The sequence below is a fragment of the Manacus vitellinus genome, unplaced genomic scaffold, assembly GCF_001715985.3.
Source record: "Manacus vitellinus isolate BGI_N305 unplaced genomic scaffold, ASM171598v3 scaffold_6_pilon, whole genome shotgun sequence".
Lineage (NCBI taxonomy): Eukaryota > Metazoa > Chordata > Aves > Passeriformes > Pipridae > Manacus > Manacus vitellinus.
This window is the reverse complement of record NW_021940750.1, coordinates 19,621,745-19,646,861: the sequence shown is the minus strand read 5'-3', so window position 1 is coordinate 19,646,861 and position 25,117 is coordinate 19,621,745. Positions and strand designations below refer to the sequence as shown.

Genomic DNA, 25,117 nt, shown 5'->3' with positions numbered 1-25,117 from the left:
CCAGCAAGAGCAGATATGAGTGGATGCTAGAATTATTTTGGCTCATTCTACTTGCAGGAAGTCACACCAAGGGAATTTAGGTGCTTTCTCCCTATAAAAATCTGCCCATGTTAATAAAATATTGATCCTGAATGGCTGGGTAACACTTTAAAAATGATGCGCCTTCTGAGACCACTTCCCTTTCCCACATGGAGTGATTGTACGTCTACAGGCAGCTTCATTCATGAACATCAGAACAATCCTTGGCATACCTGCCATCCACCATCCTTGGCTCTCCTAAAGTGTGAGCCCTACAGCTTGAGCTCTGGCACTTCCAGAGGCTCATCTCACGCCATGTGGATGCAGGAGTCAGGAGGATGCCACTTTGGAGCAGGATCATCTTCTGAGCCTGCTGTGTTCATGTTAAAGTCAATCCAAAAGACAAATGTGCATGTTTCCATGGTTCCTGTAAATTCTGTCAGCAGCTCCAACTGCCTTGTCCAGCATTAGAAATAAACCATACTCCCCACTTTGTTTCCAGAGGCTTTCCAGAGCTTTCAGGCTGTCTTATTCTAACTTTATATCTTTTGATGATGGTACTTTCCCATCTGCCTAGACATGCAAAAGTTATCTATTCCGAAAACCTTCCCTCCATGATGAGTAATACGCTTGGAGAGTACCCTGGAACTTGTTATTCCTTCTCATTATAGATATGTAAATATGAGGTGCGACCAGAGGAAGCAGCATGAGCTGCCTGCTTGGGCATTGCAGACCACCTCTCAGAGACCCAGCACTGTATGTTTACAGTGATCACTACCTGAAAACACAGAAAGGAGGTGGGGAATACATCATTTACGTAAAGGCAAAAAGTTGCTGCAGCACAATCTTGGATTTAACACCCACGGAAATGATTTGAGCATCTTGGAATTAGTGTAGCACTGTGCACACAAATTTCATAGCACCTGAGGGTCTCCAGCCTCTGGGGTCACTATACCAGAGGCACATAACAGATGCAGGACTGGGGTACTTGCAAACAGAGAGCAAGCTGGGGAGCATCCTGCGTGACTGCTGGAGTGCCGTCCTTCCCAGGGCAGGGTTGAGCAATGAACAGCAACAGGCGGCAGCAGTTAGGTGGAGAATGAAGTGTTTTCCTCGGCCGAAGCAGCCTGGGACATTTGCGGAGGCGAGATGCTATGACCCAAATTGGAATCAGGCCCAATTTACACCCCAATACCATGAAGAGCCATGAGATCTTTAAGATCACAGACTGCTGGCCTCCAATTGCTCTCAGGAGCAAAATGGTTCCTCTGAGTGCTGTGCCAGGAATCCAGCATAATGCCAGTTCAAAAGGGAGATATTCTCTGAGGGATCGCTCACACTGCAGCATTCACATAGTCCTTGGGGGTTTCTTTTCCAAACACTTAAACAACTCAGCCCTTGTCCCATTGGTTTTGATCTCAGCTGCTGGTCCATCTGGAAGGAAATATTAGATGCTGCAGGAAATAATTTTACGGGTGACTCAGAGGTGCTGGCTGCAACAAGACCTTGACTTCCCCTTCTCCTAACCGCATGCTTTGTCTCTCCGCTTAGGCCAAATGTCTGTGGCAGACAGTGTTGCCCAGGATGGACCATGGCTCCAGGCACAAACCGCTGCATCAAACGTGAGTATGACAGTCTCAGCCAGTGCAAGTCTCACAGTGCACCCCTAAAAAGTGCTAGAGTAGTGCTGTAACCCTGCAGGTGGCCCCTGCACTGTGGCAGGGAAGGAGATGGATCGTGGGGTCTGCAGAGGCAATGCCATGACCTCCCTGTGAGTTTGCCAGGCTGCGGGTCAGCTCCTCCTGTCTCCTGGCAGGCTGAGTAGACTGAATAATTGTGGGTTTACTTCATTATTATTATTAGTGTCCATCCCAAGCAGGATCTTGTGTGGGCAGGGCATTGCAATGGCACATTTATGGGTGAGTTTTGAGACTTAGGCTCTCGCTTGTCCTGCTTGAAGCAAAGACAAGTCTGTGAAAGTCCCAGCGGGTGGGAACCAGATTGGGGCTGTGCTCACGTGGGTGAGCGTTGCTGATGCTGACGGAGAAATCAGGGCTGCAAATTATCTGAGTGCTATTAAGGAAAGCAATTAATGAAGTTGGCACAAGGGCTGGGATGGGTGGGGCTGGAACACGAAGCAGCACATGGGATGTGTAAAATGGCAGTGGGGTGCAGGGCACTCCTGTAGTGCAGAAAAGGTCCTCCTGCTTACCCACAGAGGGAGTAATAAGTATTCTGCTCCTCCAGACAGCCCTGGCAGAGCCCTGGGGGCTGAGCTCATTGTGGGCTCCCTGACCCAGTGCTGAAAGGGAAGAGGTTTGGGGAGGCACCAGTGCATTGCCTACCAGAGGCAAGTGAGCTGTCATCTCCATCCCCAATAGCTTCACAGCCACAGACCAGCCCCTGCTGTGATCCCTGTCCCTGAACGATAGGGTTGCACCACCCAGCCCACCTGTGGGCCTTCCCAGGGAACTGGTGGCCACATGCACTTGCCTGGTCCCAGGGAGCTGCCGGGCTGCCTGCAGTGCCTGGTATGCTGGGAGGACAGGGAGCACAGGCAGCAGTCAGGCTTTCTGGAGGAGAATGCCCGACCCAGAATAGCCCAGAGCATCTGCCTTCGCTTGAGTGGCAGCAGCTGCCCAGATGTTAAGCAGGGAAAGAGGCTCAGCTTTGTTTGCCTCGAGATCTCACGGCGCTTTGGCTGTGCTGGGGTAATTGCATTAGCGATTGGTGTTTGGGAGCTGGGGGCCAAGGGCTGACTCACCTCCCTTCTCCTTCTCCCTCCTACCGACAGAAGCCAAACGGTAGAGAGCGTGCTGTGCTGCCAGACAGCGTCTGTAAACACAGTGCAGGGCCAGTGATGGTAGCATCTTTCTCTCATTAGGATTTTGGTAGGAGCAGTAGATCTGGGCTTGCAGCCATGCAGGCTGCCTAGCGATCACTTAGGTACTGGGCCCTTGTTCTCAAGGATTCATTAAAAGGACAGTGTTAACGTGATCAGGCCTGACAGTGTCCCCCTGACAGGGGATGATAAATCTCAGGCAGGATTTAGGTGGAGATTGGTGATGTGTAAACATAATTTCATTCTCAGCTACCTCCCTCTCTGGGCTTTTCTGATGGAGTTCAAGCTGGTGGAAACATTCAGCTGTTTTTAAAGCTGCCAAGGCAAGCTGGACAGCCCATCCCAGTTAGTTTCTGCACTGTAATGCTGTTTAATGTCTGATCTCATGGTCTTTGATATGTGGCATATCAGGGAAGTTAGCAGGGTAGAAATGCAGGCAGAGGGAACCTCTTAAGGATGATGAAGCATGGAAAGAACTGGCGTTGAGGTGTTTGACAGGACCTTGGTTTTGAAGGATTTGAGCCTGGGTGCAGGAGAGAGGATAGGCCGAATAGTTGCCATAATCTACTTCCTCTCACCTACCAAGCATGGTGGTTTCTTAGTTCACCCATGCTTCTCTAGGGACTTTTCCAACATCTCTGCATATGACTAAACTCCAGCCATAGGGAGGTGTCTCTAGTCTTTTGGTATGTTCCAGCTATGAGGACCAAAGTGCCATGAGGACTTGTGGAATTTTCAGACAGTCAGTGACTGGGAAGATTAAAGAGAGAAATCTCTCTGGGGCAACAGTGTCTTCTGGGAAAGTAAAAGTGAGCTAAAGGAGTTTAGAAGGAAGATCTTGCCTGCTTGCAGTGGACTTGATTTCTACCCCACACGCTGCCACATCATCACATTAAGCTGCATACAGGGCATCTTGTGAGGCTCCATCCTGTGAGCCATTAGGGATAGTGAACTACATCTGTATGTAGGCCTGAAGAATTCATCCAACCCCCTGCCTGTTTGACTTTGTCCTGGGGTGAGACTCTGGCCATTATGTCCTTAGTTTGGTGAAGAAGAAACCTATATACACAAGCTGGCCAGAAGCCCCCTTGCACTGCCCATGTTTTGGGGGATGCAGTGGCTGCAGTGTACACTTGTCAGTAATTTGGCTGCTGCCTGTTAGCTCATCATCCTTCCTCTCTGCTTAAGAGCAAGGGAATCCTCTTGCTTAGCCTCCCCATATTAATTTATCATCCTCCACTTTCATCGGAATTATTCATGATGGTTCTTTGCTGCTTTGGGAGATACCAAAGCCCACTGGTCTGGGCTGGAAATGCAGGGTGAGCTTTTTTTCTGTCATGGATGTTTTACAGTTTGAAAGAAACATTTTAATCAGTATGTCGGGAAGGACTAACTAAACTAATGCACTTGGTAGTCTTGTACAGATGGTCTTGCAGTTAAGATAGCCAAAAAAGTGCAAGAATTCCAGGTGGAGTTGCTGGCTCTGCTGTGGCCTCACAGTGTGACTTCAGACAGTCACATTAGCACCTGGGGCTTTTCCACATCTGCAAAATAACATTCACTTGCTCTCATCTTTTGTGTTTCTTCTGTACAGTGGCTGTAGGGTTTTTTGAACCCTGACTGTTCTTCACTGAAGTTCTGTTTTCTCTCTGTTATTCCTGAATTGCTGTTGATCTACCTGCCTGTCACCCTGCACGGATCTCACTTGTGTTAAATTGTCCATCCCTTCTGGGGATCCTTTTGCAGTTTTCCTATGGAGGGCCTAGCCGATGGACAGGTTCCCCCGCATTTAAATGGGACTGAGCAGGAGCTGCTTACAGTGAAGGTCTACACCACCCTCCTAGATGAAGAGCACATGCAGAGCTGCAGGGACTCACTAATTGAATGTCACCTTGCAATGTCATTGCTCAGCCCAGGGCCGGGTATGCCTGCAAAGCGATGGGAGGTTGAGCTTGGTGTTGTTCCCCTCTGATGGTCCTGCCTGCCTGGCCTAACTGGGTGGTCAGTCATGCTGCAGTCATCCCTTCTGTGTGACCTTGCTGGGAGGACTTGTCTTATGCACTGAAGACTAGACAGCACCAGGTTTGATCTGTGAGGGCACTGCTAGATGCCCTTGAACAAACTAGCTTTGCTACTAGTGATACCTTGGCAGTGCTCCAAGTCTCATCATTTTATTAAGAGTTTTGAGATGACTGTTTGTTTTCCCTAATGCCCCAGCTCCTGGAGCAGGTGATTACATGAGACTAGAGTGAGAAGAAATGAGTAACCATCAACAGCAACTGTTTATAGTCCCCACAGCTGGGAAGCAACATTCTGAGATTAACCCCTGGGCTCAGAAACCAAAAAGCAAAAAGAAAGATTCCAAATACATATATATTTTTAACTGTCTTGTTTCTTCAGTCAGTGTAATGGTTTTGGGGGTCTGACTAGTGATTTCACAGTGGCAATGCTGCCACTGACTGATCTGCTCTCCTTATATTGCATAGCTAGACTGCGTGAAAACCACTGGATTTTAAAGCTCTTTCAAATTCTTCCCAAGTCTGTAAAAGCAACCAGGAAGGGGATTAATCCCAGAGCTGGAATATTTCAGCTAGGGCAGCTCCCCACCCATCCTGCTTGAAGAGACCAGAAAACTAATCCCATTCCCTTCTTTCTCTTCTCTATATCAGCTGCCTTAGGGGCTTTTTAAAGTGCCTGGTCACTTATCACTGCTTTCCTGCTGAAGGGCACAGTCTAATATGACTATGAACATTGTTGGTGGGAGAGATTGTGAGAACTGCTGTGGTTCCAGGTCCCAGCATCGTGCTCTGCAGTATTTCAGCATGTGAAGTGGTTGTTTTCAATGGCAGGCTTCCTGGACTGGTGACCTTTGTTAAAACAGGCATTTATTGGGAGATAACAGTAGGGACTGGCAGTCTATTTAAATCACAGCTGAGTTTTTTATTATAAATTACATCAACTTCTGGAGTGCCAGACTTCCCAGAGACAGTTAATTCCTGCCTGACTAGCACCTTGTCCCTGTTCCAGAGTCTTCAGTGTTGGCTGATTTATTTTACTGGGGGATTTCATCAAAATCTCTGGCTTTAACCTATACAGCCCTACGTGACTTGGGGTCTCCTTTTCCTTGAGGTCTCCCTCTCTTCCTGAGTGTTAACATGGTAATAAATGTCACAGGAAACATTCCAGTGAACATATCCCTGATCTAGGTAGGAAAAGATGATGGCAGGCCATTTGCGGGATGAGGGAAGGGGGCTATACTGCTGTGAAAGGACCTCAAGAGTGCCCAAGGACTTCTCTCACTTGGTGACAGCAGGATGATGTATGGATGGCACACAAGGGTAGAGCTGTCTGTATGTTTGTTGCTCAGAAGCAGTGTGCTTAGATCTTGGGGGGATGGAGAGCACAGCCAGAGAGGGAGCGACGTGCTCATGAAAGCCCAGCAGCTGGGTGTGAAGGTGGTGGGATGTCAGATGCCCCTGCAGTCTCCCTGGGACAGTCCGGGGAAAGGGGCCTTCAGAAGAAGTGGTGGCTGCCTGGGTTGAAACCCATTCACAGGGCTTCCATGTGGCTGGAGGTTAATGTCCACTTCGTGTTGTCCAACAAGGTTTCATTACCCTTTGGCCAGCTGACCGTTCTTTCTTTGAAGGACAACACTGTGTTCCAGTGCCTTTTCATTACTTTTGCTCAGAACAATGAGCCTGGTCCTACTGGAGTGAGCTGTGGTTTTCTGGCTGCCGCTGGCTGGGTTATAAACCCTATTTGGCATCTGTTGACTTAGGGTCCAGTGTATAATTAATAGCACTTTCCTCCCACGGCACAAACTGAAGCTGATGTGCTGTAATTAGGAACACACGCAGGCTCAGAGGGTGATTTAGGCATAAGGTTAATGAACTGTAAGTCCCCATAGGAATTGGAGTGCAGTGACTCCAAAATCAGCTCCAGAGGGAAAGCTGGAAAGCTCTGGAGGGGACAGACCAGGGGCACTGTGCAAATCAGACCCCAAAACAGACTAAAGATAACTTGCTTTGGGATTAAGGACCTCTTCCTGCCTAGAGCACTATGGGCAGTGCTGGAGCCTGTATGCTCCATGGAGGCCATGCTGCTCATTTCTGAACTTTCTGAAATGAGTTTTGTTGGAGAAGAGCTTGGCAGAGACCAATGTGGAGAATGGAGGTGACCTTGCGTTAGGGCCCCCAGCAGCAGTTACACTGCGACTGTGAAGGTCACCTGCCTGCAGAGAGGAGATGGGACTGTCCTGGTTGTGCAGCCTCAGTTGGATGTCACCACCATGGGGCCAAGTCCTGTGTCCACTAATGGCCTTTCTGTGTCTCCTCAGCTGTCTGCGACCCGCCATGCCAGAACAAGGGCTCCTGCAGCCGTCCCCAGGTCTGTACCTGTCGCTCAGGCTTCCAGGGCTTCCGGTGTGAAGAAGTTGTTCCCGAGCAGGAATATCACCCGCCTGGTGCCGTTGCTGCCTTCCAGCCCCCCACAAGCTCCCTCCGGAGGAGGACCAGCACGACAGGGTGGGATGCCTCCCTGCAGGGGGCTCAGGCACCCATCCCACGGCACGTCCCAGCTGTGTAAGTCAAACCTGGTTCCTGGCAGGATGTTCCCCCAAATGCTGAGGCAACTAACATCGTGCTCAGTTGAGCCACAGCCTCCGCTTTATGAGACCAGGCAACTTGGATTTCAATGGAAACTCCTCCATGGGCTGTGGGAACCAACATAGGGGGGTCAGGTCCTGCTGTCCCTCCAAGGGACTCAGTTTGTACCCAGCGCTTTGTCATGGTCCCCAGGCACATGCAGGAATAGGACAGGCTAATGATGCTCCCATGAGGAAGGAGAACTGTGAAGGTCGTCAGTTTGCCCCTGTCCTGTTGGTGACTAGCCTTCATGGTAGCATCAGGGTGGATAGAGGAGTGGGAGTTAAATTTCTTTCCCAAGAGGGTATTTTTTAGAGCAATACATCCAGGTAGTACCGACTGAAGAGTACATAGATCTAAGGTGTGCTTTGAAGTGCTGGTATTAGCAAAGCGATGACACTCTGAGATGTCTCCTGGCAGTTTTTAGCCATTATTGAGCTGTTTGTTCCATATTTCTGTGTCACCTTGCTGTGATTTGGGTCATTTTGGTACCCAGGCAGGCGTCTGCACATTGGGTACAGAAGCAAAGATGCAGATGTTGGAGCTCAGAGAGGTCCATACAGGAGAGACTCTGTGAGGAATGTGTTAAGCTCAGGATGACAACTGTAGCATGATCTGGTCCTTTGTTGGGTGAGGAAGAGCTTAGCACTTCAGTGCACCTGCCTCAGGTCAGTACCGAGATGCTCCTGTACACAAGCTGCAACCCCTCCACAAAACTTTGGGTTTTGTGACATCCTGCTGGAGCTGTAGGGTTTTTGCTGAAGGAGGCAGTAAAGATAGGAGAGGTGCCTTTCCCTGACAAGCACTGCTGCTGTACTGGCAGCTTGGTGGGGATGAAGAGTTGGGAATAGTGCCTGCTGCTGTACAACAACACATATTGTTAATTTGGTTTTTTTTAAATTGTCTCTGCTTTTCTGTAAGAGTCCATGGACGTGGGAGCAAAGTGTTACACTGCATCACCCCTAATGGCTCCTGTCTTTCTTGCTGCTACTCACTCATTTGCTGGGCCAGAAAGACTGGTTTTGTTGGTAGCCACCAAAGCAGAGAATTTGCACATGGCTTCCAGCAGAAGCCCCTCAGTCATTAAGAAGACATTATAGCAAATTACAGGTGCTTAGCCAGGAGGTAACTGTAGTTTCTCCTTTACTTCTCCGAACTCTTGACTTTCTCTGTCAACATCACTCAGAGCTGCCCAAGGAAAGGGCAATTCAGCCTTTGTTTTTCTATATTCCTGCAGATTGTTTTCAACATGCTTGTTGCTCCTAAAGTAGCTGCTGCCCTTCTCTCTCTTCTGAAGTGAAGGCAATGCATGGGCTGGAGACATTTCTAGACACTTACCCTTGGCTGTCAACAATTTTGGAGAGGCTCAAATGTCTGACAAAGAGTTGACTGACATCAAGTAGTTTCTTGAAGCTGACATATCTTGGTGCCCAAATGAAAGACTGTCTGATAGGAACGAAATTCAGGAAAGGCAGAGGTGATGCTGGCAGGGAGAGGTGGCCAAGCCCCTGTCATTGCTGCTCTGAGGGAGGCTCAGTGCCCAAGCAAGCACGCAACCCTTGCACGTGCCTGTAGTCCTAGGCATTGCTGACGAGTTTCCCCTCCGTGCCATCGGTCTGTGTGGAGGGACTGGAGGGTAGGGAGAGCAGTGCCCTTGGAGATACAGCACCTGTTGAAGGCTTTCCCAGTAAGGAACATGACCTCAGACTCCGCACAGAGGACAGGGGGCTGTGCAGGCACTGGAAGAGAATTCTCGTCCAGTCAGTCAAGACATAGTGTCAAGTGATCGCTGAGCTGGGATTGCTGAATGCCCAGCTGTCTGATGTACCTTAAATCCTCTGGCACTGTCCCAAGGAAATAGGACTCCATTAAGGACCATGCCATGCCGTTCCTCCTTCCCTCCTCATGGAGGCCATAGGATGTCACCTTATTCCATGCTTCAGCAAGGGAATTTGACTGTCATCCTTTGCAATGGCCAGAGGTAGGACACCGGCATATGTCCACCACTGACTGCCTTCTGGAGATGTCCTGAAAGATTTCCTGAGGTTGCTGTGTGTGTCTCTGAGAGGTAGTTCTCACCAGGACTCTGGGTGCTGTGCCACAGGCTGCTGCCTTTCCTACCCAGGCAATGTTTAGCGTCCCTCCTTTGCAGGCAGGTGGGGGAGTGCCTGCACCCTGTCACTGATCTGCATCGAAATGCCTCTCTCCAGCCCCTGGATGTTTTCCTGTGCAATTCAGTCACTTGAGTTTTTTTTCTGTGGATCTTATAACATGGTGTGGAACTGCATGACCTAAAAGTTCTGCTGCTGTTTCCTAAATATTTTGAGTGTCCCCTTCAGCATGCCAACTTCTGGGCTAGCTGAGGAGCCTGTAAGAATGAGCATTGGCAGCCAAAGGCAAGGTCTTGCTGCCTTTGCACCTGGCCATGCCCTTCTGCTGCTTCACTTGCACGTCCTCATCTGGCCTCTGGGTGAGTTGACTCAGTTAAATAAACCTGCAAAAAATGAACAGAACAGAATTAAGGATGATTTTCTGTCACTTCAGTGGACTAAATTGGCTTATTGAAATATCATGAGACCAGAAGAATTGGACGGAATTGCAAATCTAGTAGTGAGGGGAAGAAAAGGAAGGAATTCCCCTTTTGGTGATGGGGAAGCCACTTCTTAGGTTGGTCATTTGTCTCATGAAACCATGCTCTTAGACTTCTCTGAACTTGGAGCCTGCTTCTTGCAGTTACATCATCATCTATTTCTATACTACTATTTCTGTGCTTCTGCATCAGACTTTCTCTGTACAGTTGTAGCAACAAAAGCAAGTTTATTTGCCTTCTGAGAGCTAGGTAGATCTTGCTCATGCTTGCAAGTATGAGGATTGGTTCTTAGGCACTACAAACTTGGAGTCGTTCACTGGAGTTCAGTTCACTGTCAAGTTTGAGAAGAACAGCTTGTGTTTTCCAGTCCATAGTCTCCTCCTGGATAAGAATGGATTGTGCTGGTGGGATACTGACTCTTGTCAGTTTGCCATGATCCCACAGGAGCTGGCTTGTCTGATTTGTCAATAAGGAAGAGGTAGAAGAAGCTCTTGGTGGTTTGGTGGATGGAGGATGCTGGTGATTCCAGGTCAGTGGTTGTGAGAAGACTCAATTCCAGGACAAACACCCAGTCTCCAACCTCCCTGTACATTTGCATTGTGAACAAGCAGGAGTTGCGCAAGTGTGACCTTCTAGATTGCTAAACCTGTCTTGCTGTGCCCAGACAGGAAATCAATCCTCACATGAGTGAATTTGCTTTCTCCTTTTGTTTATTTGCATATATATTGGCTTTATTTGTGTTTGTTTGTACAGAGGTAACAGTCAGAAACTCTGAAGCCGTGCACTACAACAGTGGTGTATTAGATTCTCTATAAACATGCAACAAAACCCATGAATCCTCCACAGGGTCCTGGTCTTTCAGCAGAGATTGGGTTTGGTGATTTTGGTTTCAGTGTGTTCTGAAGTGAGTCTTCAGAGAGAGTTAAGAGAGAAGTCAGCTATGCTATTCAGGAACTGCCTGGACCAAAATATTGCCTGATTGCCTGAGTGGCGGGACTGCTTTAAAATGATTTCTTATCATGAGCTAGTTGGACTTGCTGTTTATGATGACTGCACCTTCACTGTGGAGAGTAGCCTGCTCTGGAGGTAGGAAGTCTTTGGGAGTCTGTAGGAGACCCTTAAAGCCTTAGTGAAGAGCATGATTAGACAGCTGCTAGTTTTCATGGTTCTGCTTCTGACACATATGCTCAGGCCCTCCAGAACTCACACCTGGAAGCAGAAGCAGTGATGCCTTCTGGGCTTCTCTGCCAGAAGAGCCCAGGAAGCATAAATGTGACAGCAGGAGATAACTTACTGTCAGAACTGTGCCCTCAGCCTTGGTAAGAAGTAGCAGCTTCTTGAGCAACAGGGTTGTGCTGGTCATACACAGCTGGCTGTACTGGTTGGTTTGTATTAGCGCCTGGCAGGGGTGAAGGTTAGTGAATGGATCTGTGGGCATTCCCACTGTAGCTGTCATAGATCCATTTCTGGGCATGCTGGCAGTTTTGGGAAAGTGGACGTGAAGGTCAGCCTGAGCATTGTGCTGAGCACAGGTGTCAGGGATGTGGTGTTACATGTAGCCTTCAGTGCCTCTGTTTGGAGAGGTACTGGGGAAGAATCACTGCATCCTTGGCTTGCTCGTATGGTGTGCATCTCTTCTCCCTGGGACTAAAGAAGAAGATGTATTCAATCTTACCTGAGCTCAGCTCTTGCCCAGGGGAAGACATGGCTAGAAGGGCAGCTCTGGATCTACTTTGCTAACACCAGAGCTGGTGATGCTTAAGCTGTCATCCCCTAAAATACAGACTAAGCAATGAACACCACTTCCCAAGTCCCTTCAGCAGCCTATGGCTCAGTGGAGATTTGAAGTCAGGTGTGTGAGGGAGCCTGTGGGGACCTGTTAGTTGCTGCAGAAGCTGAGAGGTCCCTGCACTGTGCTGATTGGAACAGGGAGTGCGAGAGAAAAATCCTGGGGGTGTAAGAGGCCCTCCCGGCATGGACTAACTGCAAATCCTCCCTCTTCTTGATCTCAGCCTGAATCTCTGCCTGGAGAAGCAAAGCCTTGATAGATGATTGTGTGGGAGGAGCTGCACCTCGGCCCAGAAGCCAACCTAAATGGAAACAGCTTTGTTTTCCTAAGGCTGAAATATCAGCAGAATTCATGTTTATTTAGCAGGGAGTGGAAAGGGCTTGTGCCCCTGCCCCTCACCATCAGGATAGATGACCAGCTGCCTCTGACTCTGGGCACTGTGCATGGAGGGTCCTGCTGCTGTCACCCGAGAAGGTCCCTTTCTGCAGGAGTGTTGGGCATAAATCTGTAACCAGCATCTGTGCAAGGGAGCTGTGCTGCCCAGAAGGGATGTGTATGCTGAATGAAGGCTGCCTGGAAAGCAAGGTATCCTTCCTCTTCACAGAAAAGAAAAGATGTCTGGGACCTGCAGAACATTTTCTCAGTAACTCAGGCAAGAGAAAAGGACATAGCTGTGGTATAAGGTGCTGAGACACTGTGCAGACAGCTTAATGCAGCTAAGCTCTTGAGGGCAGGGAGCTTCCTCTAAGAGGGTTCTGTTTAGGCAGGGCAGTTGCTGGGAGTTGCCTGGTGTTTTCAGGATGGAAAAGGAAGAAGGCTGAGTTGCAACGTGCCTGGCCCACTGACTCCTGATGTCAGTCTCCTCTGCAGCACCCTGGAGGAGACATCTCCTCCCTTCCTGATGAGAGGAAGGGCTTTATGCAGCCCTTGAGGAGGGTTGGCCAGGGAACACTGGGAACCTCATGCCAGCAGGAAGGCTCTGCCAAAATCTCTGTTCTCCTGGAAGCGAAGGATGAGAACAGCAGGGAGCAAGCAGACAGCAGGATCTTGGGTGTGTAGCAGAGGTTGCAGGATGAAGAAAGTATATTCCCCCCATTTGAAAATTGACCGAAACCTGCTCTTGTTCTGGTGGTAGTCACATGTCAAGCATGGTCCTTTGCAGAGGGGAGTGGAGCCCATGGGTGGATATAAAGCTGTCTGCGCTGGAGTGGCCACTTAAAACATGACATTGAGAACTGGGGCTTGGCAAAATCATCTTGATGAGCTTGTTATCACTGTGGACTAGCAGATAGAACAAAAAGTTCACTGCAGGGTCACTTGCTTTTTAAAGATGCTGCTCGAAACAGAGGCAGATTTGTCTTTATTGTTAAAGCAGGATCTGGAGCCTCTTGTCTTGCCAGCTTTGAACTTTACACATTTATGAGAAAAAGGGGAGCTTGCTTTCTGCCTTACTTTCTGCTGAGTGTCCAAGACTGTCCATGATACATATAGTACTAGGAAGAGGTCTATACTAGCCACATACCTACTGAATGCACCTTTTGCTCACTTGTGGCTGTCACTCACTTCACATTTATGAGGGTTGCAATTTATTAATCCCCAAATATCAGAGAAAATAAAAGTCACCTCTGAATGAGAAGCATACCCCCATTGCCCATGAGTGCACTCTCGTGGCATGGGCTGTGACAACTTTCCCACTTCGTTTGGGATGGGACCAGCCCAGGAGACCCATAGTGCATGATGTTGAGTTCCTGGGGTAGAACACTGGTGCCAGTCTTCCCTTTCTGCCACTGTGGTGTCTTTGAGCTCATTACTTGAATGGCATATTTTCACAATGCAGATAAGCCCTAATTGCAGCTTTCTAAGGTGTTTCACTCACACAGTATAGTTTTCACAAGGTTCCTTGATCCAGAGGCAAATTTGAGTAGATATCCGGGACATTGTTAAAAAATTGAAAATAAAAAGCCAGTGCCAGTCTACATGAGAATATGTGAAAAGAGATTACACTCAGGGCAATGAGATCTCCATAAGCTCCAGATCTCATCCTCTCTCCTGCTTTGACATAGTCAAAAGCCCTTGGCAAGCTGGCTGAGCAGCCTAAAGGGAAAACTCAAGCTACCCAAGAGGAGCGTAAATGTCATTTTTCTTATATAAAAATACTCTTGTTTTTAAAGTACATGATATACCTTCTCTACCTGGCACCAGATACTGTTGCTCTACTTTCTAGTGTTTTAAAGCTGTCAGCACCGTTCTGTTTTATGTGTTTTATGTATTTACTTTCTAGGGGGTTGCATACTCTTTTTCAGGCCCCATTTTAAACTCCAAATATGGTCTTTACATTAGACCTGGTTCTTCTGCACCTCCTTGGGAGTCATTCCTATAGCTTAACTCAGCCTCTGGGCAGTTCAAATGCACTTTCCCTTCTAACTGAAAGAAAAATGCTGCTACTGTCAGCTTAATCTGAGACTCCATGAAAGAGAGCAGGGTGCAAGGCAAATGCATTTTACATGTGGTAGGTAAGGTAGTACAGAAAATCCAGTTTATAGTCTATTTTATATACTATACATACATCATTTGGGACATTTATGACAATACAATTTATACAGCAGTTCTGTAAAAGAGAAAGGTGTTAGAAGAGCACTAAAGCCACATGATCAAATGCTGGAGAGTTTTCCTAATGTCTGAATCAGGATTGTCATCTAGCTTGCTTTCAGCTCCCTTGTGCATGTGGATTATGCTGCAGTTTCTCATACCTGACTGTGCGTTGCCTTATTTGGTTTAAGCTGGTACTTCAGTAAAATCAAAGCCTTTCTCTTTGGTTTCAAGTGTTTTCCATAAATCACCAGTGCTAGCAGGAAACAAGGGATTAATTGAAGTTGATTTGGTACAAGGGGTGGTTGAAATGAAGATCTAGAAGTTTCCATATAAAATATACTCGTTCTCCCCTCCTTTCTTCAGAAGCATTCTGAGAAATGCTGCCTTGAGTGCTTGGTGGTGGATGGGATTGGTACCCAACTTTCTGCACCACCTTCTTTTTGTCTCACCTGTATGGAGGCTCTCTTCAGGGACATGCAGAAACTAAACATATAGGCAGGAATTGAGAAGATATTCAAGCTGGAAAAATATTATCTGTTACAGTTGAAGGAAAAATATCCTCCACGGGAGGAAGAAATCTGGAAGGAGAGGCTGAAATTTTGCAGGGTAGAAGCGAACAACAAAGTAGGCAGCAGAGGGTAAGGTGTGCAGCTGCATATGAGGGACTGGTGGTGCTTAGGACTTTGGAGGCAAAAGACCCAAGTCACGTGGGGTTTTTTCCTGTGCACCCTGGGGTCCTGCTCTGAGTCAAGGTATTCTTCATTGCCAGAAAAGATCTTGACATATTGGAAAGAGTTCTGAGAACTACAACAGGAGGTAGGGAGATGAGGGTTAATAGACCCATATCTGGAAAACTGAGCCAAATGCTGACCTTGGAGGATGGGGAACATACTTTGAGGCTGAGGCTATTAGGAGGGGGCAGACAGGGTGTATTAGGTTGCCTGTAGCCTTGGCAGGGTGGCCATGTGAATTTTTCAGCAATAAGGCTTTCTAAAAAGCAAAGTGCCAAACTCTTCCAGGGATGTAAAGACAGGTTGATAATGACACTGGAGCTTTGCCTTCTCCATCACTTTGGAGCTGTGCTGCTGAGGAGCTGGAGTCCAGGCACTGCCAAAGCAGGCACAGTGCTCTGGATCCCTTCCAGATGAGGATTCCATGAAACCTGTTTCTCCCTGATGGTCCTTGGTGTGGATACTAAAGGCCACATGAGAGAGGTGTAGAGCAGATTCGTGGTCATGGTACGTCTGGAAACTCTGGCTTTGCCACCAGGCATCATGTATACGTGGCCAGGAGTGCTCCTAGTCCCCAGCCAGCCTCTAGTCTTCTGGCTAGTGAGTAAGTGGAGGGGCGGAGCCAGTGCAGAACAGCACAGACTAAAACTCACTGAGATGCTCATTCTCCAGTCATCGGCAGGGCTGAGACTTCAAGAGTGGTCAGCAAAGGTTACATCCCAACACAGCTCTCATGGATTGAGTGCTGCAGGTGAGGGAATCCTGTGTATGGCTAGGGATGGAGAGATGTGAGGAGACCTAACCACATTGAGCTAATAAATCCAAAGGCCAGGGCATCCTGCTGGCTGTTCAACCATTATTAGAGCTTAAAATATATCTTAGATCTTCCTCAGTTCTTCAGATGAGAGCACTACACCCATCTCTTCTCCACCCTGTTGTTCTCATGCCCGGTGTGTGTCTGTGTCTGTGTGCGCGCAGCTGCAAGCTCTTCACCTCACTTGCACGCCTGGGATGAGAGAGGCTTTGCCTGCCCTCTTCATGTCCTGTGTAAAGCGGGGGGCAGGCAGCTGACTCCCCCCACTCCCTGGGGTGCATGTGAGGATGAATAGGCTAAAGTGTTTTTTCAGGGCTTTGAAGCTGGCAGCCTGGTGGAAGGGTGGGTGTCACTAGGCAACAAGATGTTAATGAAACTCAAAAGTGCTTGTGTTTGTGCTATGTTACGGGGGAGATGAGTGATCTCCCTGCAGCCGGTGATGAGCTTTTTCTCTGGCTGATGCCCCTGCAGCAGGTTTCATTAGATGGCAGCCAGGCCCTCAGATTGCAGTTGTTGTGTCTTATGGAAACAGAGGGCCCTTTCAGATGGAGATCTTGGTGTGCTTCTGGGCACAAGGACAGGTTGATATGTTGTCCTCTCCTCTTGCATGTCACTGCCCTAAATACAGGTCCTTCCCCTGCCAAATAGAACCCTGTACTGAGGAACATGGGGAGCAGGAGAGGGGCAGAGGAGGCATTGCTGTGGTTGGTAAAAGCGATTTAAACCTCAGTGGGGTGGTCACGTTGCATGATGGACAAACCAGCTCTCCAGCTGTGTCAGCAGCTTATGCCTGGTTTTGTGATGGTGCAAAAGCTGTGGCTATGGGATGATGTCTGCAGTGACATGGTGGCACTGATGGAGACCAGCATGTGAGGGCAGCTGTTAGGATACTTCTGGATGTGTGTGTTCTCACTAAGGCATGAGAGTGGCTGTGCAACTACATTTGGGAGCAGTGCTGTGCCTGTTGATTGTGCTGCTGAACACCAGCCCCTAGATGCAGCAGGGGAGCCAACTGTGGCAGCTTTCTCACTGTTTCAGCCCAAAGTAGCTTGCGGCTCAGCACAGTAGGCCAGCCTGGGCAGTTCTGCCAGAGAAGTGGTAGCTTGCCTGGTCTACCTTATCCTCTAAATTCCTGTTTTAGTCTATGGAGTGTGCAAGGTTTGGCCCATATGTGGTATTTGTAATCAAGAAGCCTGGCCTGGTTCCTCTGATGGCTCCATTTGAAGCTCAGAGTGATTGCAGGCTGCATTTTGATTTTTCTGAGAGTCACTGGCTTGCACTTCAGCTCTGGAGACAAGCAGATTGCATACAGCTCTTTATCACATTTGGCATTTGGAAATCACGGTTCTGGCCATTTTATGGGTCAGCACTAAGGTCCGATGTATCCAAACTTGGGTGCAATCTGCAGCTCCTGGTGACCACCTGGTGCTGTGCCCTTGTGCAGGGCATGGTTCTGCAGCCTCACTGGACTAGGCAGGTGCTGTTTCCGTGCTTGGAGAGCTGGACTTCTTCCAGGGAGTCAGTTGCTCACTGCTTAATATGCGAGAGCAAAGAAGAACACTCACAGGGTGGCAGGTGGCATGTGTGGCATGTGTGACAAGGGAAGGGCATTTAATGTCAGCTGAGAGCTCTGCAGAGGCATGTGAGCAGCCACTTCGGCTAAGGAGCAAGTTAGATCCCCAGAGGCTGGTCAAAAAGAACCTATTAGCTCTCTGTGTACTTAGACGAGTTCACTTTTGTATGTGGTGTCCAGCAACTCCTGAGCAGATAAAAATAGAGTTCACAGCCCATCTCTTTCTTCCTCTTTGTTTTTGCACGCTACATGATGGGCTGGGAGCCAACAAGGATGGCCCTGCATCACTAGCACTGTTTTGGGGGCCAGAAGAAGGAAGATGCCAGGGTGATGGTGGTGAAGTCTGAGCTTGTTGGCATGGGGCAGACAGCTGGGGGCTTTACTGTCCCATGGACTTGTACATCTCTTGTTATGGTTTGTAGTGAGAGATCCAGAGAAATCTTGGCCAGCCACTGGTGTATATGTCAAGTTGAGCAAGGAGCTGGAGTTACCACTGCAAGATGGCATGAGAGAGAGCCCAAAATGAGAGCCATGTGGGCTCTGTGACAGCTTCTTACTAACCATGGTGAGGGATAGGGGTGGCACCTGGATGGTGGACTGACATGGCTCTTGGCTTGTACCACCAGCATTGAGTATCATGTGAGGGAGGGAGTCTGACATGTTCCTGGCCATGCAGACCCACTTTGGCAGTGCTGTTTGTGCCCAAGGAAAAGGGTGTTGTCAGTGGCACCTCTGCCTACAGAAGCTCTAGAGGTTTCACAGCAGAGGGAGGATTTGGATGACTTGTGCCTTTATGTCTCTGTAATGGTCTAGATGCCTGTGTCTGGTGTCCCAACTGACATGAGATCTGGCTACAGGTGTCTGTGAATGCAACACAAAGGTACTGGGTGGTCCTTCCTGTGGCCTTCATGGTGCACAGGTTCTGCTTGACTCTGCCAGGAAGGTCTTCTGCCTGGGGGAGGCTGGTAACTGCTTCTCCTGTTTGCCTTCCACCAAACCCCGAGGAACAGGGACTTCAAACTTCAATGTTTCCTTCATTTGAATGGGGGGTACTAGAGCTGAAGACAGCTACAGGCAGGTTTCAGAGGTATTTCTGCTGTTCCTGGAGATAATAAACTGAGCCATGATTTATGGACATGATGTGGGTGGGCTTGAAGTCAGGTGCCTTGTATGGTGTGGTTTTCCCTCTCCTTCCCTAGTTCTAGCAGAGCTGTCTTCCTTGTCAGCATGTTTGTGAGCTAATTGATAATAAACTTGAGTGCTCTCTAAGCAATGCCTCTCCTGTGCTTGGGGGCCTGCAGACTGAGCCATGAATCCTGTCTGCCTGCTGAGGAACCTGTTTGGAGTCCAAGAAAGGGGAAGTTTCTGGTTTGCAGTCAATTTGCTGCTTTCCAAGGCTGGCTGCTTCTCTCTCTCCCTGTAGACACAGACACTGGTGTTAAGGCTGCCCATTCTTCTGCGATGCTTTAGTGGAAAATCAGCAACTGCCGAGCATTACAAAGGGGGAAGTGAATCACTGGCTTTGGTCCCTGTGGCCCCAAGCAGGGAGGGTGTTTTGCCAAAGGGACAGGCGGATGGACAAGACAGACACCAAGTACATTGTTCGGTGTTTAAAATCCAGGGGAGAACCTGCATGTTGTCCTGGGAGGTTATCAGGGGCTGAGCATGACTCAGCCCCTGATCTGGCTGAAGCCTCTCATCTTGGAGATGCACACACAGGCTGCGGGCTGGAAGAGCTGGGGTGGACTTGACATTGCTTCAGTGGCTCCCCTCCGTGGGACTCTGCTCCCAGCTCCGCGGGCAGCCTGTGGCCTCTCCAGGTGCCTGGAGGCAGCAGTTGCATCCCAAGCAGCAGGCTGGTTGTATTTGGAGAGATGGAGCTTGTTGGACTTGGGCCCTGGGATGGGGGTTTCTGGACCTTTGAAAGATGGTTTCTTCTGTGAGGGCTGCTTATCTTCAGCTTTGTTTTGGCCAGTGCTGTCCTACTCTGTTGTTGCCCTCCTGAGAATTGCTCCTTAGGTCTCTGTGACCTCTGTCATCTCTCCCTGATGCTCAGCATGGTGCAGATTTGTTCCAGCTGGAAGAGTGACTTTCCAACCCTCATCTGTCCAGCCCTTGCCTTGTCTGGGGTTAGCACCCCTCCCTGCTGACTGCACTGCCCACGATTCACTCTCTCCACAGTGCCTCAGGCCATCCACCCTGCTGTAGTCATGGCTGGGGAGAGGGTGAGGCAGGTTGGATGACAAACCAGTAACACTCTTGTGGTACTTGGCTCTGCATTTCCTTTACACAAATAGAAGAAACACCATTTCCCAGCTCACTAGCAATCTAGCCAAAGTCAACAGTTGGATGAAGAGTGGCCGATAGAAGCTAAATCCAGGAAGACTGAGGTGTTGCTGCTGGGGAGTGGGAAGTGCTTTGAAGAGTTTGCCACCTTTGCCTCCAACCCCAAGGAGGAGGCCTGGCATTAAGTCTCTAAGAGAATGATCTGCCCCACCTGGATTCCCTCTAGCTTTTGCTTACCCAGAGAATCACGATCATCTAAAGTGATCAGAGATTTGAAAACACTTTCTATATACAGTGGGTTAGAAAAACAGTATTGTTTTCTGGATAGCTTAGTCTCAGCGATTTGGACTTGGTTATTGTGATTCTGTGTACCTAGTCTTGAAATTGTAGACTTTAAAAAAAAATGTGGTTGATTCAGAAAATAAGAGTCCTCATATCCATCTGTATGGTTGTTGGGAGTCTGCCAGCTCAGTCCTCAGTGGAGTGACAGGATACCATTCACTTCCTCTAGTCAGGGGACAGGCGCCTTGTGCCTAGTCATGTGGGACTGGCAGGAGAGAACGACATCCAGGGAATACAAATACCTTCTCTACCCTGCTGTGACCAAAACCTATTGAAAATAAAATGTTTACATACAAAGGTGCTATAGCAGAGGTGTGGATCCCTTGCTGGATGTCATATAGGTATCATTTGGATCCTGCAGGGTTATGTAACACTAGAATGTAAGGGACCAGATCTCCCCTAGTTGTTCTGACTTCTATCATGTGTCCTCAGGGGCCTATGGGGAGTCTAGGTCCTTGACCTGCACTTCAGAAGAGGGCAGCTACAAGTGCTGTTTGGGTAGTTTTGAACTGTTGCAGATGTGGGTCAGTCTGTCTGCACAGCTCCCTCCCATCCCAAGTGTCTTTTAATTTCAGTGATCACCTAATACTTACAGGTATTTCCACGTGAAGGTGACTGAGATCTCAGCCAGTGACCTTTCAGGTGATGGAGATCAGCAGGAGCACACACATCCATGCTTCTGGAAGGAGAACGCTGCTCCTTCTGCCTTCCCTCCTTTACCTATGTGTTCCCCCGGACCGCTGCTGCTGTTACCTGTACTCTGCAAAGGCAGGCGCTCTAGGACAACCCAGAAGGAGAAGGAGGGAGTCCTAGGAGTCTGCATGCTGTTTTTGCCCCACGGGCTGTGCCTGACACAGAGAAAGTTGTCAGCAGCTCTGACGGATGAAAAGCAGGGAAACCAGCTGCTTGGCAGGTGGTTGTCTATAAAGGAAGAGACCGCTGCCTCTTTGCAGAGATCTGTGCTGGCCATGTGCCTGGCTGGAAAAGTGGAAGTAATACCATGTTGAGGGAGGCTGTAAGACAATGAATATGAAGCCCTGGGATTTTAAGTGTCCTGGAATATAGTGCTTGAAATGTCAACCTCCTCTGCCTCTTCAGTGCTTCTTCTTGAGCAGGTGGAGGCATGCAGAATGGTAAAACAAACTCCACATTTTGCTGATTTGGAGCCACACCATCTCTTTGCCATCCTCACTCTTACCCCTAGGACAGCCACACCAACAAGAGAACCTGTGGCAATGTAGATCCCTGGGAACTGGCCAAGCTCCAGCCATATGTATATTAAGATCCTCCAAATGGGTAAGGGTTGCTAATGGCTTCTGACCAGATCAGTACTGATGTAGTGAGCTCAGATTTGTTTCCCAAGACACTTCAAGCAAGCCTGTCCCTGTCTGCCCAGCATAGACTGCCTCTGAAGGTTTGGAGGGGAGAAGCTCTGTTTTGTATTCCCTGACCATGAGCCAGCTGCTCGGCATGATTTGGGAATGGATTGGGACTGACAAATTGAGACGGAAAGATGCCTTTTGCCATTGATTTCTATTGCCCAGGGTAGAATGGTGTTACTCAACTCAGTCCACAAATCCCAGGGCTCATATGCTTAGAATAGAACCAAATAAACAAACTATTCAAAGCAAATCTGACTTCCTCCCCACTCCCCTGCTGCGACTCACTCTGGAATGCTTTGCCAACAGGATCTTGGTAGGATGGCTTTTCCTCAAGTGTTGCAAACCATGGAGTAATGTTCCTACTCCATTTTTCCTTTGTAAAGTTGGCACTGCCTCTTGCAGTAAGCTCATATAATCCCTTGTTCTTTGGAACTGAAATGCTAATGATTATTTTATTTAAAGCCCTTCTTTTTTTTTTTTTTGTGGGTTTTGTTACAAAATCCTGGGAATGAAAAGAGATGTTCCTAAAACCAAAGGGTGGAATTACTTCAGGCAGGCCTTGGGTAGAGCCCAGTCAAGCCCTGCTACTTGCACATAGCATGCTCCCTTCGTCAAGGGTCAAAATGATCTGAGGATTTTCAAGCAGAAGAGCCGATATTTCCTTGTGTTATGCCACCAGTCACCTTCACCCAGTGACTCTTCAGAACTCCGGGCTGAAGTTGCCCTCAAATGACCAGCACTAAGACAGTCAGTGTTGTTGGGCTGGGGAACTCACTTCTTTTCCTTGTGTGCTTCTGTCTATGCAGTAAAAGACCTTGGAACCCCAGCCATGTTCACCCATAGGACTATGCTTGGGATCTCTCACTAGAGATCAGAGAATAAATGTGCCTGAGCTTCCAAGGCTTGGTAGCTCTCACCTAGTGTCCTTAGAGTTCCATATGTCTTTTTCTTTGTCACTAACAAAACTAGCAGTAACACACCAGGTGACAAAGCAGTAGGTAGCAGGCACCAGAAGTTAATTTGCTGGCTGCAGGGCTGAATTAATAGCTCAGAAATGTGTGGGCAGGTCATGCCTGGGCCATCAGGGATAGGTGGTACTCTGCAGAATCTCAGGAGAGTTTCTGAAAGGGACTGAGGTAGAACTGAAATAAGGTTCTCTTCTCTTCAATTATTCTGGCTAGCCTTGCTGATTATTGAAAAACAAACAGTCCTTGCTGTCCTCATCAAGTTTAGATCTTGATTTTAACAAGACAATAAATATTTTTGTCAGTACACTTTCCTCTCCTGAAGCAATGGTATCAGGAGTTGGGGAATCCAATACTGAGGTTTTTGCAGAAGGAAAAAACTACACTGCTGCATGTGGGTATGATTTCTAGTACAGAATCATTTGGCTTCAGTTTGCAGATGTTTCATGGTTTGTCTTTCTTGGTTGGATTACATGACTCTTTACACCTGGTGTTTTGTTCCTGTGGAGAAACCCGTGTCCTGTAGTCAGAGCACCTCTTAATCTTCTTTTTCCTAAATTGAAGAGATTGAATACTTTATGTGTCTTACAGAAAGGCATTCTCACTAGCCCTCTAATTATTTTTGTCATTCTTTTTCCTGTATCCTCTCCAATTTTTTGACATCCCTTAGAAGATGTGACATACTTTGCATCAGAGCTAGATGATATTGCAGCATATTTACATCCAACTGTCATGAGGATGTGTAGGGAGGGAAAAATACCTCCTCGTTCCTGCATGTTTCACTGTCCTGATATCAGGGCATTGAACTGACAGTTCATATTTAATCGCTTGTCATTGCCCCCGAAATCTTTTCAGAATTTCTGTTTTCCAGGATCATTTCTGACTATCTACAGCTGCTGCCTGCATTCCTTCTTCCTAGAAGTGTAATCCTGCATTTGGCTCTATTAAAATCCCATGTTGATTGAAAGGATTTGCCCTCCACAGAGATCCAAACTGTTCTGTGTGATTGCTCTGTTCTCATCATGATACACCACATTGCAAATTTTTGTGTCAGCAGCACACATTATCAATGTCGATCATATGTTTATTTCGAAATAAAAATATTTATTTCCAGATGAAATTCTTGAATCGTGCCAGGCCTCATACTGATCACCCTGGAACCCATCTAATTCCTTCCCCAGTGACAACTATTTCTTGTGTTCTGTCACATTGCCAGTTTGTTATTCATTTTGCATGTGCCTGATTGACATTGTACTGCCCTGTTCATTTTTATCGGAATAGCATAGACTCTGAGCTTGTTGATGTGCATGTGTGTAATTCTGTCAAATTATGAAAATTAACTCCTTTGTCAAGAGTGGTTCTTCATATTCTTCATAGATTCTCTTCACTTCTGTATTCCTTTCCTTTAGTTCCCAATTGATTGACCTGTATGTCATCTTTTCCATTGTTCAGGGCAGATTTGGGGCTCGCTGGCTGTGTTGCTCTTGACCTGTTTGAATACCAGCACAGCATGAGCTCCGTTTCCATCTCCCCAGATCTTATTCCAAGCTATCTAAGGAATGTCAGTGAGGCAGAGCCACCTCTCATTGGATCATCCAATCCTGTTGGGTTTAGAAATTTGTGTTTCCTATAGACACTGTAACACACCCCCTGTGCTGACTGTGACAGGGAAGATGGTAAAAACCATAGAATGGTATAGATTTCTTTGGACACTTCAGTGGGAGAGTGCTGGTCTCTTTGCCCCAGCCATTCAGTCAGAGATGGAGGTGTTGGACAGCAGAAGAGCTGTCAGTGCTTAAGTTCAACTGCAGAGGCATCCAAGGCTGGGACTTTCAAAGGAGCCTAAGGGGCACATGGGCAGCCAACCTATTTTGGCTCCCAGTTGTACGAAGCCTTCTTCTTTGCAGGTGGGGCAGGTGAGACTGAGAGAGACATTTGTTGGGAAGCAGAGCACCCTCTTGGAGGCTTGGTGCTGCCAGTCAGTTAAAGGGAATGGAAGCAAGTGCAGTAGAACAAGATGTACTGCTTTGCTGGTTTAATGAGAAGAACTCTGCCTAGTGGTCTGAATGGCTTTATAAAAGAGTATGAAGTGTAACCTTGTGAGCTGGGTGGCTTTTCCATGGTTAGCCCCCCGAGAACACCAAAAGCCATAAATGCAGTTAGTGCAGAAAGTTGTAACTGCACTTACAGACTTGAGTTCTTGGTTATTCCCTCTTGTTTGTGACTCTCATGGACCAAGTTTTGTTTATGTGCTTGGTCTGGTCTCTCTTCTGACTGCCTCACTGTTTTTTTAGTGCTTCTTTGGGGCTAGAACAGCAGGTCCTGAGAAAGCTCCCACCATAAAAACAAGTGTATTTGGAGATGCTTGTGTTTGCTGGGGGAGGGGTATGGTGGGGCAAGGAGCAGCCTTTGAGCATGATGAGCAGGCAGAGGTTCTTCAAGGTAGCTGGGGCATTCCTGTGGTGGAACGGCCTGATGTGATGGTACAGACAGGGCATCTTGGTGAATACTGTGCCCTGCCAGGCTCAGGGCATGGGCCATGGCCCTTAG

The 25,117-nt window shown here is 48.1% G+C and overlaps 1 protein-coding gene across 3 annotated transcripts in view; it reads left to right on the top strand.

Annotated features, from left to right (window-relative positions):
- Nucleotides 1–25,117, top strand: part of LTBP2 (latent transforming growth factor beta binding protein 2) — a 95,376-nt gene that overhangs the window by 30,364 nt on the left and 39,895 nt on the right. For all 3 annotated transcript variants that reach the window (XM_018082375.2, XM_018082374.2, XM_018082376.2), the window contains exons 2-3: nt 1,570–1,640; nt 7,197–7,440. In XM_018082375.2, coding sequence (XP_017937864.2) covers nt 1,570–1,640; nt 7,197–7,440 — 315 coding nt within the window. The remainder of the gene's footprint in view (nt 1–1,569; nt 1,641–7,196; nt 7,441–25,117) is intronic.